The 16,177-nt window shown below is 44.8% G+C and overlaps 1 protein-coding gene across 1 annotated transcript in view; it reads left to right on the top strand.

Annotated features, from left to right (window-relative positions):
• Positions 1-16,177, top strand: part of LOC134860629 (protein unc-80 homolog) — a 43,596-nt gene that overhangs the window by 1,278 nt on the left and 26,141 nt on the right. The window contains 15 exon segments of the mRNA XM_063877393.1: positions 665-1,008; positions 1,486-1,609; positions 1,701-1,765; positions 2,046-2,188; positions 6,211-6,484; positions 6,582-6,716; positions 6,983-7,199; positions 7,578-7,718; positions 8,190-8,458; positions 9,119-9,466; positions 9,556-9,687; positions 10,623-10,770; positions 12,328-12,378; positions 13,676-13,824; positions 14,660-14,823. Coding sequence (XP_063733463.1) covers positions 665-1,008; positions 1,486-1,609; positions 1,701-1,765; positions 2,046-2,188; positions 6,211-6,484; positions 6,582-6,716; positions 6,983-7,199; positions 7,578-7,718; positions 8,190-8,458; positions 9,119-9,466; positions 9,556-9,687; positions 10,623-10,770; positions 12,328-12,378; positions 13,676-13,824; positions 14,660-14,823 — 2,704 coding nt within the window.

The raw sequence follows: 16,177 nt of genomic DNA, 5'->3' as shown, positions 1-16,177 counted from the left end.
CTGTAGAGTACATCACAGGTCTGGATTATCAGAAACGAAAACAATATAATTAACTTGCTTTTTCAAATGAAATATTTTATTTTTCTGGATGTCAGCAGCTGAAAGACGATTGAATATGTTATATGTTGTTGATATGAAAAAATAGTCTTCAGTCTAACATAGTACAAATGATATACAATAAACCAGCAATTCCAAACTAGGGGTATTTATTCAACGCATGGAAAATGTATTATAATGCCCACCAGGCCAAAATTCAATAGTTATTAATCTAATGGCTGGCTGAATCTGATAATGCACTAGCCATTTTACCCAAACAGTTACATTTTGCACCTCAGCTCTGGATAAGTTATTCAAAAATATGTAACTATTTAGTTTCTGTCCAAAACATTACTGACGGAGTAATTTGACTTTTGAAAATATAGTAAAAAGTGTTCATGTTTGCATTGACTTCCATTATCACCAAGTATCTTCAGGTCTCTCTTATTTCTGAGGCGTAGTGAAACACTCTAATCCTGAGTGACAGTAAAATATGACTTTTGGCATATAGACATTTTTCAGTTGGAATACATTTTTCGTCTTTAAAACCACCCAAAATTACAAAGAACCAAATGCAATGTAAATTGTAAACATCACTCTAAATTAACCCCCGACCTCTGACTGACAGGCCACCAGGACAAGCTGGGTGTGGCGGAGACGAAGCTGCTCCACACGCTGCACTGGATGCTGCTGGACGCCGCTCAGGAGTGCAACCATGAGCCCAGCCTGGGCCACGGCTGGTCCGCGGGCAGCAGCAGCAGCAGCGCCTTTCTCCAGCCCATGGGCAACCAGGGGTCGTCTCCAGGGGCCCCCGGCTCTTGCTCCGGCTCTGCCCTAGGGGGGTCGGGGCCCCAACACAGCGGCTCCCTGCTGGAAGAGGACGAGCATGCCCGTACCAAGCTGTTCCACAAGAGCATGGCCACGGTGGAGCTGTTTGTGTTCCTGTTTGCTCCTCTTATTCATCGCATAAAGGTGTGGACCTGCAGACATACAGATTTACAACCTTAGAACGGGCTGGTATAGGATTAAAGCAGTAAAACCAGTTTATACCATGCATTAATACTAATATTTAGCTGTTTCTGATGTGCAAAGGATTATTTTCCCGCGGCAATTGTAATTATTCGAAAGATTTTAAGAGCATCTTGTTCTTAACATGTCTATACACACATATATTCAGCATCACCCTATAGCTATTGATCTGTGTGTGTAAGTGTAATCAGAAACAAGGGTCAGTTTACAGTACTCTTGGGATTGCATTGTGTTTCCCAGCTGAGCAATGATTTACTGTCTTGTAATTGATTGTATCATATTAGCAGGACACTCTAACATGACCTTTAAACATGTTTATAACATATTAGAGGTTGCTTGTAGGGATCCACAATGAATTGAAATCCCAGTATGGACTTTTAGATGAATGCCTTTTTTCTAAAGACGTCACTTTTTGTTCAGGAGTCGGATCTGACCTTCCGATTGGCCAGCGGTCTGGTGATATGGCAGCCGATGTGGGAGCACCGCCAGCCTGACATCTCTGCCTTTACTGCACTCATAAAACCTGTCAGAAACATAGTAACAGGTTAGAAAAAATCCTTACTTACAGCCATATAGACCGTATGTGATCTGCGGTTGTTTGTTCATAGTAGGACGTGTGTTGCCTGTCTCAACAGCAAAGAGGAACTCCCCAGTCAACAACCAGTGCAGCCCCTGTGGATCTGGCAACCCTGGTCCCATGGTGAGTGAGCGCTTTTAGCTCATATCTTGTCTGTTTGAGCCCCATGATGATTGAATGTGTTCAGGCAAGAGTATTCATCTCCTCCCCCCTTTTCAGCATCCTCCAGGGGCTGGCTGCTAATATTCATTAGCACCAGCCATCAGGGAGCATTAGCGTGGTTAGCCAGGGTCATGACAGAAACCTCCCTCCATCCTCAGAGTGTTGAATTATCAGGAAGTCCTCCTATCTGTCCATTTATCCAGCCATCTACACTGTGTCAATCTGCCCCTCCTGCACACAGGGCTTCCAGGTGGTGTGCGAGGCGGTCCAATCAGATTCCTCCTCCCCCGCTTCTGGTGAGCGGAGCTGTCGTCGTGGTAACTCGGTCGAGAAAGGCGGCCCTTCCCAACAACCCCCACCAGTGAAAGGCCCTTCCAAGAAAAAGTAAGCACCCGTGAGATAGTTGCATTTGGTCATGTGTGCGTTATTGATTTTAGATTCTGGGGTTATATTCAGAGGAGGTAAAGGTCTATGTAACAAGGCCACGCCACATGGGAAGGGCTAAGATGACGGACATCCATCCAGCGTCTTGGCCACCATATGGAACAATTCTCCTTTGGTCAGACAGAAAAACATGGGACAGTTTTATTATTGTTCATTAATTTAAATCACCTTATTAAAAAGCTTGCCTATAGGGTTTCAGGGCCCTACAAAATATTGGTTGATCCCACTACTGAATTCACTACTTTTACAAAACCTCCTTTGTATGAATAATGTGACTGCGATGTACCCAAGAAGCCAGTGGCGAGTTGAAGCAGTGACCCGTGCTGACACAGAGCCGGTGCCATCATCTTGTTGATAGCGAAACATTTAGCCCCGCAGCGGCGTCTGTCGCAGCACAGCTCGCTCCAGCAGCCTGCGAGAGCTAGCATATATGAATAGCTCCTCCTTCCTGTGTAATGTGTAGCTCAAAGCAGCGCTGTCTCCTCCGTCAGCACACACCCTGTCTCGCTCGAGCATCAGCAGACCCAGCTGACGTTTGTCCTCAAAATCAGGGGTAATTAAGCTGAATTAATGTGCTACTTGTCTGATGCTGGCACTGTCTCTGGCCTGGCATGGCCTGGCCTGGCTTCATTCTGTATAGCCCTCGACTAAGCTTCAATCTGTGCTTGCTTTGGCACAGAAAAGGCCCATTTGTCCGCCTTGCCTGGCAGCAAAGGGTAATAACAATCAAAGACTATCTGTAAGGCCAGGCAAGTTTATTCCCACGCAACGGCAAACCTAACTGCTCTACAGGAAAACGTGAGCTCTGATCAGATTACACTCAATGTTATTGTCTTACAGAAGGTACTGGGTCCACCAAATGAAGTTAGCATCTAACCAGAAGTGCAGGACAAGCGCTGTAATATATGTATGACAGATAGAGCTAAAGTATATACAGTGTGAACAGTTTTTGACATTTATATCGTTATAATGAATAATCTGAGTATGCTGTGAAAGATACAACCGGTTTGGACAGTTAACACAACAAGTCAATATGACAGAGTCAGTCACTGGGTATCCATGCGTGGCGGTATGTTGACATCGCAGACACATTAAATAACAAATCAAAACGATTAAAGCACAGTTGAAAAGTTTAAAGAGGAAGAGGGCTTCAGATGGAACGTAGTGTAGCGTCTGAAACGTATATGAGGGGTTATTAAACGAGCAGCACTGCTTTAAAGTCAGTTATATGAATCCAGTGTCGGGACTTTGGTATCAGAGTAATGAGGCGGCTTCTTTTGGTTTGTGTGAAGCTGCATTTTGTACAAGCTGAAGCCGTTTGATGTCTTTTTTAGGAAGGCATGTGAAAAGTCTTCAACCCAGCCGGAGATAGAAGCATAAGGCAGTTTGTCTAAATCAGGTTATGACATAAAACCTCTACGTTTGGCTATGTTTTCAGAATATTCTGTAAGAACATTCAGTTGATGCTTTTACATGTTGTTTACATGACTCCAGTCAATAATTCACCCAGGTTGTTTTTGACATTAAAGCATGTTGGAGTAGAAGAACCAAATGCAGTAATGAAGCCGGGAAATGCACTATTGATGAAAGTATTGCAACATTGATATATTTTCAGTATAAAAACTGGATTTCAGGAAAAAATGCTGCTTTACAGTTTTTCTCCGTCGGTTACCCTGAAAAAAAAAGACAACCAGGACTAAAATCTTGAGGGAAAAAACTTTTAGTCTTGAAAAGGATGTATTTGGAATAGCTCTAACGGCTGCCTCTCATGTGATCTGTGATTGCTCGGTTAGAATTCGATGACAGAATATGCCACACTGTGTCAGCAGTTGCTCCGCAAACACATTTCGTGCGGCACATCCTATTTGGGTGTTTCTTTGAAGTTCATCACAGCTGATCTGTCATCCTCAGCGGGCCGAGAGAGCGGCGCGCGAACATCGATGGTAAGCCTTCCATTGCTCATCCCAACTAGTTCTGACAACCGAGCAAGTCACTCCAAAAGCTCCTCATGATCACTCTGACAGCCAGCAACTGACTGCAGATCAAAATAAACCCTCAGTCCCCCCCCCCCCCCTCCTCCAAGCTAGTTATATACTCATGCACTCAAACACCAAAGGCTTCGGAGCAGTCACATGGTGGTGCAGTAACGGAGAGCTTTCGTGTTTCAGCGCACACACACATTAATTATCGGAGTGTTGATGAGGGGGATCTTTAAGCTGTTGTGTGGGAAACGCTGCGACGGTCAGAAAGCGAGTTGAATGTAAATGAAATGACAGCGAGGGAATTTTGAGAGCGACTTCCAGTCCTGCTTTCAACTTCCCGCTGTGTGGCTCTACAAACAGGAATCGGTGGATTTCAATCTAACCAAACGAAGCGTCTAAATCAATAACGTTTGTTTCCCTGTCACTCGGAGGCCCTGTCGGAGTATATGTGCATCTCCTCTTGTACACTCCCCTCTGTGCCGGTAAAATCATTTCCGCCATCAGCTCCTGTGATTAATGCAGCTTACTCATCGGCCCCATCCACTCAGAGCACTGCTGATGCTGAGGCAGTTTCCATGGCAACCGCCGGCTGCTGCTGCATCTCTGCTAACCGCATGGAGTCGGGGGCTGGGCCCGCTTCCTCTCGCAGGTGCTCGAGGCGGTGGCTCTCGTCACTCGGTCTCCCCTGGCAACCTGACACAACAGCTGTGTGTGTCTGTGTGTGTGTGTGTGTGTGTGTGTGTTGGCTAGACAGCGTAACATGATACAGCCTCCCTCTGCTCTCCCAGTGATTCATGTAGAAATCGACCATCGCTTCCTGCTCCATTTATCACCAGAGCCAAGATTAAATGCCCTCCCCCTTGTTCACCCCCCCCCCCCCCCCCCCCCTCGCGGTATCAATATCTCCACCGTGTGTGTGTGTGTGTGTGTGGAGATCTCCGCAGCTCACCAACCGCTGACCTTCATTCTGGCTTATTTATAGTGGACTCACGTAGGCTGCCGCTCTCTGCGCCACTGCTCTCACAATGATGCTGGGGGGGGGGGAGGCTCTGCCCTTGTTTACCATCCTCCTTTGATGCATTATTAATGAAGCAGTGTGGCGGGAGTTGATGACAGGCTAATGTAACAGCAAAGGCCGTGACATAGTTAACTGTTGTGTATATAGTGAGTACCGGACGGGTTTGAAACGCACGCTAACTGCTCAAACTAGGCTGGCCTTGAGGCATTTTCCATGATCCCTTATTTAGCGTCGGATAAGGCAGATGTCAGATTTGATATCACGTCGTTTTAGTACCTTTACATTTTAAAGTTATGTTCTATGACCAGTATTACAATGGGGAAACATATTTAACTAAACGGATTGTCTTCCTCCAGGGCGTTTCTTTCTGCTTACTTTCCATTTGTTTGGAACTGGAGCTCTCGTCAGCCTTTGTGGGAGGCAATCGAAAAAGTTCACATGGTTCACACTGACTCATGATGCAGTGCAGACCACTCAGAACTAGAAAATGTCCTACTAGAAAAACATTAATTCTTGTAAACTTGGGGAAAAATTCATCTATCCCGACCTTAAGCAACAAGCATTCACTGAACTCATAAACAATAATCAAACTCTCAATTGTTGTTGTTGATAACCCTTCATTAGAAGCCAATGTTAAAGATTTGCCAGTATTTAATTTGGATGATCTAATCGATCATACAGTAAAAGCTGTTTTACATGTCAACTATTATTGTGAATGTCAAAATCGCAAGTGTCCTTAGGATGCTGGTTTAGGTGAATAATCTCTTTGAGTGATCTTTCCTGCACAGAAGTTATTTGGGGCAAATGCCAAAAGGAAATGTGAAGCTGCACAGCTGACAGTTACATGATCAGTGCAAAGAAGGGTTTTTAAAGCGATGGTTAAAGGTGCCTTCTTGTGCGCAGTCAGGTTCGTAATTGTATTTTGTGCCTGTACCGTGACCCAAAATGTCCTCTTTTGAAAGGACCTCCGCCCCTGCAGGCCTGCCCACCTCCCTGTCCCAAAGAGCGCGCTATGCCACGTACTTTGACGTTGCGGTGCTGCGCTGCCTGCTGCAGCCCCACTGGACGGAGGAGGGTGTGCACTGGGCCCTCATGTTCTACCTGCAGCGCCTGAGGCAGATCCTGGAGGAGAGACCCGAACGCCCCCCGGAACCCTTGGTCACGCCCCTTCCCCGCCCCCGCAGCAGCTCCATGGTGGCCGCCACACCTTCACTGGTCAACACCCACAAGACTCAGGTAATGGCAACGAGATATCTTAATATTTCTGTACTGTCTCTGCGTATCTAAAGATTCAGTCATGTAGTTCACGAGTCATCTGTCCTGTGTTCTGCAGGATATGAGCCTGAAATGCAACGAAGAGGGGAAATCTCTGAGCACTGAGACGTTCACAAAGGTTTCTCTGACCAGCCTCCGTCGACAGGCGGTCCCTGACCTCGCCTCCGACCTGGGCATTAACATTTTCAAGAAGGTCAGACATACCGATGGGTCTTTGTCCATGCTATTCTTTTAGTTGTATCTTTTTCATTGAAATCAGATGAGCATCAGGACAGGTAACGCAGTGGTGGCTAAGTCAGGGTTCAACGCATGCTACATTGATTCATTTTTGGATTCAAACTGAACATATTTGTTTAGTTTACCTTGTGTTGAACAATAATTAAAAGCACACATTTGAATGCAGCACTGAGAGGATTGCGGTCTCTGACTTTGAACCCTTCTCCTCCTGTTCTGTCTAAGTTCAAGAACCGGCGTGAGGACCGTGAGAGAAAGGGCTCCATACCCTACCATCACGCCGGGAAGAAGCGACAGCGGCGCATGGGGGTCCCCTTCCTGCTCCACGAGGACCACCTGGACGTCTCCCCGACCCGCAGCACCTTCTCCTTCGGGAGCTTCTCAGGCCTGGGCGACGATCGGCGGGCTCTGGACCGCGGGGGCTGGCAGGCCACCATCATGGGTAGGCAGAGTGCTGTTCATTATTAGAATAGATTTCATGTCACCAGTTGGAAGACTCGCTTCCTCTCCCCCGAGCTCCCGTCCGGTGAGTCAGAGGATTTTGTCTGGATCACGCTTTCAGCTAGTGAATTAGGTCAGTTCATTTGCAGTGGTTTTGTTATTAGCTTCTCTGGGAAGAGTGATTAAAATTTGCTCAAGGCACAAAGACACTGTTCAGAGCTACACTTCTAAAAGCCCCATTTCCATCAACCCCATACTGTCACTGCAGTGCTATTTATCCACTCAGCCCAGCAGATGCAGGAACAATGCATGAAGGGGGGAACATGTCGGCTGGCATGTGTTTGATTGAACCTGATATGATATCTGTGTCACTTTCCAGGCAAATTCACGCGGAGGGGCAGCTCAGACACAGCTGCAGACGCCGACAGCCTGAGCGCCAAACACTCCCACTCCCACCACTCGCTGCTCAGAGACATGCCCGACCACTCCAACAGCCACAGCGACAACACCGTCAAAGAGGGTAAGGACAAGGCAGACCTGTGGATAACAAATATCTTCATCACCTTCAGTTTAAACTATATTTGGTATTTTTCCTTTTTTCCCTTTGGTTGGTTTGGATTATTTAGGAGTAAGTTGTGACCAAGAGAAGAGCAGTATAAGCTAAAGCCACATTGCAAAAATGATACAGGTTTATACAAAAGGAAGTGCTGTAAGATGAAAACAATAATGGAATAACTATCCATCAGCTACAATAAACAACAGACGCTGCTGGCTCCGCTGAGACCTGCTGAGCAGAAATAGAACAGGGTTATATAACAGTAATATTCCTGTGACAATGCTGATTTACATATAACACAAACAGTGTGGGCTTCAGGCTCTGCTCCACACTGCATCCCATTAATGCCATTAGATCAACAGACAGCCACCGATTAGAATGGAGAGGGGTGACTCTGAAAATAAATTGGTGTGGTGTTTCTTTTGCCACCCACAGTTCGATCCCAGATATCCACCATCACTATGGCTGCGTTCAACACCACGGTGGCGTCCTTCAACGTTGGCTACGCCGACTTCTTCACCGAGCACATGAAGAAGCTCTGTAACCCTGTCACGGTCCCCGAGAACCCAGTGGAGCCGCTGGCCTGCGCCAACCTGCCGCGCAGCTTCACCGACTCCTGCATCAACTACTCCTGTCTGGAGGAAGGGGAGAACATCGAGGGGACCAATAACTTTGTGCTGAAGAATGGCATGCTGGACCTCACTGTGAGTGTCTGTTTCAATGAAAGCCTTAGTAAACGCTCCCTGCTGCTCATATATTTATATTACTAAGCAGCAATGACACCAGTAGGAACCCAAACTGAATGTATTGTATATTGAATTGTACAAAATGTCAACATTTCTGATGTTTTTTGCAGATTAATATAATGTCCTACTGTAAATATTAAATAAAACACAATACAAATAGTTAAATAAACATAAAACGTTTAAGAGAAATGTCCAATAAAATATTAAATAAAAATGTAATAACAATATTTAAATTAAAAAAAGGAGTTACTGTAAAATGTCCAATAAAATATTGAATAAAATAGAATAAAAATGCTTCTAAAAAGTACATTTGTTTCATAAAATACAACATTCCCTTTTTTTTTTACTACAAAGTAAAATGTGTACAAGTATAGATGTCATGTACGACTATATATAACATGTACAGTATATTACAATATATGTAGAGGTGTGTAAGTATTACGTTTAAAAGGATTTGGCTGCTCATGGCTGAGAAAGTGCTGCTGGTGTTTGACTTCCAAAGACTTCACGGTTTGCGTTGTAATTAGTTTTCTTTGTTTCTCTTGAATTCAGTTTTGAGATTATAATATTTAGTGTTTGCACAGTCGGACCAAAACAAAAAACCTCTTTGTATTTCAGGCTGTCTTGCGGGCTCTCTACGCCGTCCTCAGCCACGACATCAGCTCCAGGATCTGCGACGTGGCCCTCAACATCATCGACTGCCTGCTGCAGCTCTGCGTGGTGCCCTGCATTGGGAAGAAGTTGTCCAAGCCCGACAACAAGGAGAACCAGGAGGCGCGAGCCAAAGACGCGGCAGGTCAAGGCCTGGGAGGAGGCGCCCAGGGAGGCGGGGCCGTTCCCGGAGCTGGTGGAGGGGGAGATGGAGGCGGAGGCGGAGGTGGAGGTGGAGGAGGAGGGGGGAGTGGTGGAGGGAGCGGGCAGGGGAGCAAGGACGATGTGGAGAATAACAAGGACAATGATAAAAAGGTGTGTACTTTTCTATACACTTGGCGGATGTCTAAATATACCTACTTCTATAAGTGGGTTAATGCTTGTGTCCTTCACCATGACAACAGGAGGAAGGCTCCGGCTTCAGCACGCACCGCCTGGCTCTGACCATGCTCATAAAGATAGTGAAGTCCCTGGGATGTGCTTACGGCTGCGGGGAGGGGCACCGCGGGCTGTCTGGAGATCGCCTCAGGATGCAGGTGAGACCTCAGGTGAACCTTTTTATGCACAGAGCAATGCCTTGTCCAGGTCATGATGCATATGTAACAAAGAAAAGAGAGTATGGAGATATATTTCCAAACTGTTCTGTGTTCTAAAAGCAATGAAATTGTAGCAGGAGACCCGAGTGTTTACCACAGTTTGAGAGTGCAAGAAATATGGCGTGTGACCGGACACACTCCTACGCCCAGCTGCCTGTAAGCCTTTATGTCACAGCTTGCAAAACAGCTCTGATGATTCACAGTGGAACATCGTCCAATTTTGTTGTGTATGACTGTAGACTAAATGCCACAATGCGTCAATGCAAATTTCCCAAATGGAAAAAGAAAGCAAACTTTGTGTAAAATCTCCAACATTAGGGAGACGGTAATTATAACCCACATGCAAGAACAAAATGTCACACAACACTGTGCACCCACAGTCAACGAGTCACAGAGATGGAAAGAAAAATGTAGGAAACCCATGCTTTTTTGCATGTGTACAGTTTCAGCAAATGTGCATATTTTATAACGCGTGATGTCACGAGAGGTTACATCGTAGAGGGCAGATACAGTCCCTCTCGGTGGATGCAACAGGGATTACAATTCCATAATCAGCAGGGCATTTGGCAAAATGGCTGCTGCCCAGCTGAAGATGGAGGGAGACAGTGTGATAAGGGACAGACAATTGTTGAGGTGCACACTGAGAAGAAGTGGTTTCATTTACTTTCTACTGTAGTCAGCAGAAGTCCTTAGTTAGATCAATCCTTCTGTTTTGGTTATAAGTGACGATTTTATCCTAATTAAGTTGGAAATCGCTGCCTGCCGTCTTATTTATTGCACCCACACCTCCATCCCAGTCTTCTCGAGAGACCACAAATGATTGAAATGTAATAATGTGTATTGATTACGTTGTTGTTCCTGTGTTCTCCTTCCAGGCCCAGAACTGCCTGACCAGCCTTTATAAGCTGGACAAGGTGCAGTTTCGACAGACAATGCGCGAGTATGTCAACAAAGACTCCCTCAATAACATTGTGGACTTCCTGCATGCACTGCTGGGCTTCTGTATGGAGCCCATTACCGACAGTAAGTGGTGACAAGTACGGTGGTGTGTGTGAGTGGACCCAGATGCAGATCGGACACACAAAGATCATCAAAACATGACATTGGATTTGACTGTGATAGAATTAAAGTAAGGAATAATACTGAAAACAATTAAATATGCTGTGCGGAAGGCCTGAAAGTACATCACAGATAAATATGAAAATGATCATTCAATCCAAGCAGTTAATAGTTTTGAAACAATAAGCTGCTAAATGCTAAAGATGACGATGAAGAAGGTTCAACTTTATTGTCATTGCACAGAGTACAAGTACTAGGACAACGAAATGCGGTCTCTGCATTTGACCCATCCTAGTGTTAGGAGCAGTGGGCTGCCATTATGTACGGCGCCCGGGGAGCAGTGTAGGTAACCAGTGTCTTGCTCAGGGACACCACGGTGGCACTAGGTCTTTCGGGGACTTGAACTGGTGACCTTCCAGTTCCCAGGCCAAGCCCCTATGGACTTTGCTGACAATCACACGGTGACAATGGAGGTCTAATGCTAAATAGCAGTGCGGTCATACCTGCAAACCTCTCAATATTCCCATACACACCTGCAAATGTTAGCACGATAACAGGCTCAATAAATGAGTTTTGAATGATGAAAACCCTTAATATAATACCTGCACAACATTAGCATGTTAGCATTTTCATTGTGAGCATGTTAGCCTGCTCACTCTTGCGTTTCCCAGCAAACAGAGAAATCAAACGTTTTAACAGTTAATTCACTTTCTAAATAGTTGCAAATGAATAGTTGATTGAAGACCACACATAGCCTCTTAGCTAACTGGTGCATTTACAGAAATGTCTATTAATGTTCACTGTCCCTGCGAAAGGAAACTGAATGTAAGATATACTGTTAGTATTATAAACATTCAAATCTATATCACAGGAAAAGGTCATGGGCTGCTACATTAAAGTTGTTTAAAATAAAATCCCGCTCTAATGTGGTTGACAAAGCTGAATTATATTGCCACTGTCTCACCCAGCACTTCGACTTTGCATTCCTGCACTATCACTGTTTATATATCTGTCTCTCCCCTTCCTCCTTCCACTCGCCTCTGCTTGTCTGCGTCCCCTTTTTGTCCTGCTGCTTCCATCTCCCTTCTTTTTCCTCACCCACTTCAATGAGCTGAATCCTTCCTTCCTTACTCACTCATCCATTCTGTACACTTGCCAATCCAAAGCTTTGCCCATTACATCCCTGCTCAATCAGTGGCTTTCTTGCTGAGCATTGAGACGCACGTGCCAATTCAGTTTTGCACTGAAGCTTTTTGTACACGGTCAATACAATCAGCACAATCAAAGCATACAAAATACTTGGCAAGTTACTGAACCGATGAGTGTTTTTATTCTCAAAGTGAACAAGGCACCCTGTTTAGTTTTTCTGTGTTTGTTGTTTTTCGTGCGTTGCGATCTGTGTGTGTGTGTGTGCGTCTCGAGGTTCACCTCCTCCCGGGGGTGGGGTGCCTACGTCCTCTCTGACATGTCTGTGCTGGCCTGATGTCAATCAACTTGTGCCCCGCCTCTTTTCTCTTGCAGAGTACGGCAGTGCAGGTGAGAGGTCCAGGAGGGCGAAAAAAAGAAACATCGGTAGATACACATGATCCATAACAATAATTACATTAGTAATAATAATAGCTGAACATGCTCACCTGGTCAGACCCTTCCCTAGGCACCGCTTCCATCGCTGCACCCCCGCACTCGCTCCGGCAGTGACACAACTCACCTGCAACTAAATTTACACCTGTGTGATCTAATCTGGGATTTATAGAGCTTTTATATTTTGCATAGACTATAACGTTAACTGGACCAAGAGAATAAGCCCATACTCTTTGTTCGTATAGCAAGCCATGGTTCCCACAGGTCCTTGAACTCTTTAAAGGTTTGTGAATTTTAGGGGCCTTGAAAAATTGTGATGTGATTGCATTCAAGGCCTTTAATGCTTAAAAAGAACAACAAAGCAAATAGACCTAGGGTAATGGAAACAAAGGTGTTGAAACTTGTAATATTAAATTCAGTAAATGTTTTATGAAATAGAAATAATAAAATAGACCCTCCATATTGAAGGTAAGGCCTTGAAAAACCACACAACTAGAGCTGCAACTTTGGAATCAAGGATGGTTTTTGAAGAAAAAAACCCTAACTATAAATGGGCCGTTGAAATCAAAGCCTATTGTGTTATTTAAAATGTCAATAATCAAAAACATGTGTAAGTGTATATATCTAATTCAATTCAATATTGATACAGACGAGATACCAGTGAACAAAATGAGTAGAAGTGTTAAAATCGAACATTTAGAAAATAACAGTACTAAGCACTCTAACTTGTATACAAGTTGCTGTCTCTATGATTCAGCAATATATTTAATACACAATATATCAAGTGGATGATCTATTTGACGCACACGAGAGCACATAGCCTGCCATCACTATAACACAGCAAACAAGTTGCCTCTATCTCCTTTTAATTGTTGTCTGTGAGCTTCTGTAAGCCTGCTCGTTCTCATTATCAAGACTCTCAGTGTTGTACCGGTAATTACCCATGATTCTCCTCTGAAATGATGCCATGTTGGGTCCTTAAATTTGAAGTAATTGGTCCTGGAGGTCCATGAATTTGGTGTCTACGAAAGTGTGGGAACCCTGGCAGGCCTTAGTCACTTGCATGACTCCCTTATCCCCTACCCAGAATCCTTTTCAGTTTGCTTCTCCCCCACCTGCTTTATGGACCCTTTTCCTTTGCCCCGCCCCCCCCTCCTTTCCCTCCCTGTTGTACCGTCACTGTTTGGAACTCAAGCTGGTCAGCTGTCAATAATGCCCCCCTCCCCTGCCGACTAAACCACCCCCTGTGTGATCTGCGGTCTCCCACCGCCTCCCTCTCTGCTTCCAGACAAGGCCGGCTTCGGGAACAACTTCACCACGGGGGACAACAAGTCCGTGGCCCAGAACATGGAGGCGGTGGTGGTGGGCTGCATGTTCAAGTCCCTCATCACCCGCTGCGCCTCCACCACACACGAGCTGCACAGTCCCGAGAACCTGGTGAGCTGCGTGTGAAATCATCAGTCCTTCTGTCCCCTCTGTTCCCTGATTCAGTCACACATCGTCAGAGGAGCAACAGTCCCTCAAACTGTTCCATTTTTGAGGGACTTGAACTTGTACTTGTATAATGACTACTTTTACTTTTGGTGCTTTTAAGTAGATTTTGATGCGAGTAACATTTTAACTGAAGGACTTCTAGTTGTATTAGAGTATTCCTACACTTTGGTAGTACAAGACCTGAGTACTTCTCCCACCTCATATCACTTGCACTCCCTCCAGATTCAAACGTACGTCCTCTTGCAGGACTGAATTATTAATGGCTCATTTTGTACTGAGCCTAAAGACGCACAATCACTTACGCCGCCTTCGTTAATGCCTTCCCACACGTGATGAATTGGACATTACGGTCCTTAATCTAGCTTCTTGTATAAAGACATTAACGTGAGCTACTCTCAGCACTGATACCGTTTGTTTAGTTTGTCATTAGTTTATCTACCAGGTAACGATGTGGGGTTAAAATAACCTGTTTTATAATCACTTGTGTGCAGATAAGGTTTCTCTATGTCTGGAGGCTGGCATGAGTTGGCGGAAGGTGACTCACATTTCAAAGCAGTCTTTGTTATGGCACAGGATCAGAGGACACCCACTCACAAGCTGGAGCTGCTGACTTATTAAACTCAGCATTCCCGCATCCCTCACCCATTTAAACATATGAAACGCGCACAGTATTACCAGTCTATGTCCTAATACTCCCATTTGCTTTGTGTTTTCCTTCCCTTAAAACATTACTTCTTCCCGGAAACACCTCCCCCCCACCCCCTTTCTTTCTAACCAGGGTCTGTACTGCGACATTCGCCAGCTGGTGCAGTTCATCAAGGAGGCTCATGGGAACGTGTTCCGCAGGGTGGCACTGAGCGCGCTCCTGGACAGCGCAGAGAAAGTCGCCACCACCAAGAAACCCGAGGAGAAGGAAGAGAGCAAGCAGCCCGGACCCAGGAGGTACTGGCCAATCAGTGGCCACAGATGGTCTCAATCACATCCTCCAATTAAATATTCCGAGATGAATTTCAATGATCGAGTGTTGATTTAGGAAGGGACCTTTAACGACCCTTCCCTTTTAGTAGTGGTTGCAAAAAAATCCCCCCCCATGATCGGTGGGTAATTTCTCCTTTTCTGAGCCCGCTTCCCATCACTGCTGGCCGTTTTTATTTTTGTTATGTTTCTTTCTGTCCTGTCTGCATCTGTTTTTCCTGCTTGAGTGACTGATGTGATGCTTTATTTTCAAACTGACGTGGCTGGTCGAATACTGCTAGAAGGCAACTCCATACATATTTGCCTAGTCATGTGACCCAAATAAAGGTCACACGCTTAAAGCCACGAGACACGGCGTTACAGTTCGACCAGTTAATATTCAATATGGCGCCAAACTTCATTGGCACATTTACAGCATTTGCAACGGGCAGCATGGTGCCCCCACCCCCCCACCCTCACTGGATCCAGATATGTGGGGTTTGCACGGTTAGCATGATTTGTTTCTTTAGGGAGCTCCGGAGTCCTTTCCAAAACAAGTGCATGTCCAGTGAGAATTTCCTCTTATATTCCAAACTATGGGGTGAATGTTTTGAATACTTAACGTAAAGTGTTTGGTCCATGCATCGGAGGAAAAACTAAAACAACTTTCAGTGTTTCTACGTTTTTGTTTTTATTTACTTGTTAGCTCACTGTTGCTAGTTCAACCTTATTCTTGACATTTGAACTTAATTCTTGAAATGCAAAAGAATACACAATTCCTTCGTTTTTTTCCGTTATGCCTGGCCCTAACACTTTTCTGTGAGGGGAAAAAGAATATATACGTAAACTTGTGCGCATGTTTATGCAGAATTGCCATAACAGCAGCATGGTTTTGAGAAGAAGTTGAGTAAAAACATTAAATAATTACGTTGAAGTGACTAATCGAGTAAGCAAAATGAATTATTGTATTTGTTGTACTTCCTTCAGTTAGGTTTTTCCTTTTGTTTGTGGGTAAGAATAATTATTTAACTCGAAATCATCCCTTTTTTTAACTGCAAAGTACATTTTAATATTACGTGCATCGAGTGAATGTAACACCTATATGAAAATAAGATTATGACAAATTATGATTCCTGTTGGAGTTTTAGAAATTAGAATATTACAAATTAGGTATGTTTTTAACAAAGGACACAGTGGAACATGCAATATGTAATTGACACCCTTCCTGATCTCATTAGGGGAAACTCTTTGGAACTTTTTTTCCCAATGAATAAAATAGTCGGATGGGAGAGTCACGTGTGCAGGGTTGACTGCATTCGGACAGTCCCGTCGGCGTCTGAAT

This window comes from Eleginops maclovinus, chromosome 24 (genome assembly GCF_036324505.1).
Source record: "Eleginops maclovinus isolate JMC-PN-2008 ecotype Puerto Natales chromosome 24, JC_Emac_rtc_rv5, whole genome shotgun sequence".
In the NCBI taxonomy this organism is placed as follows: Eukaryota; Metazoa; Chordata; class Actinopteri; order Perciformes; family Eleginopidae; genus Eleginops; species Eleginops maclovinus.
This window is presented reverse-complemented; position numbering and strand designations above follow the sequence as displayed.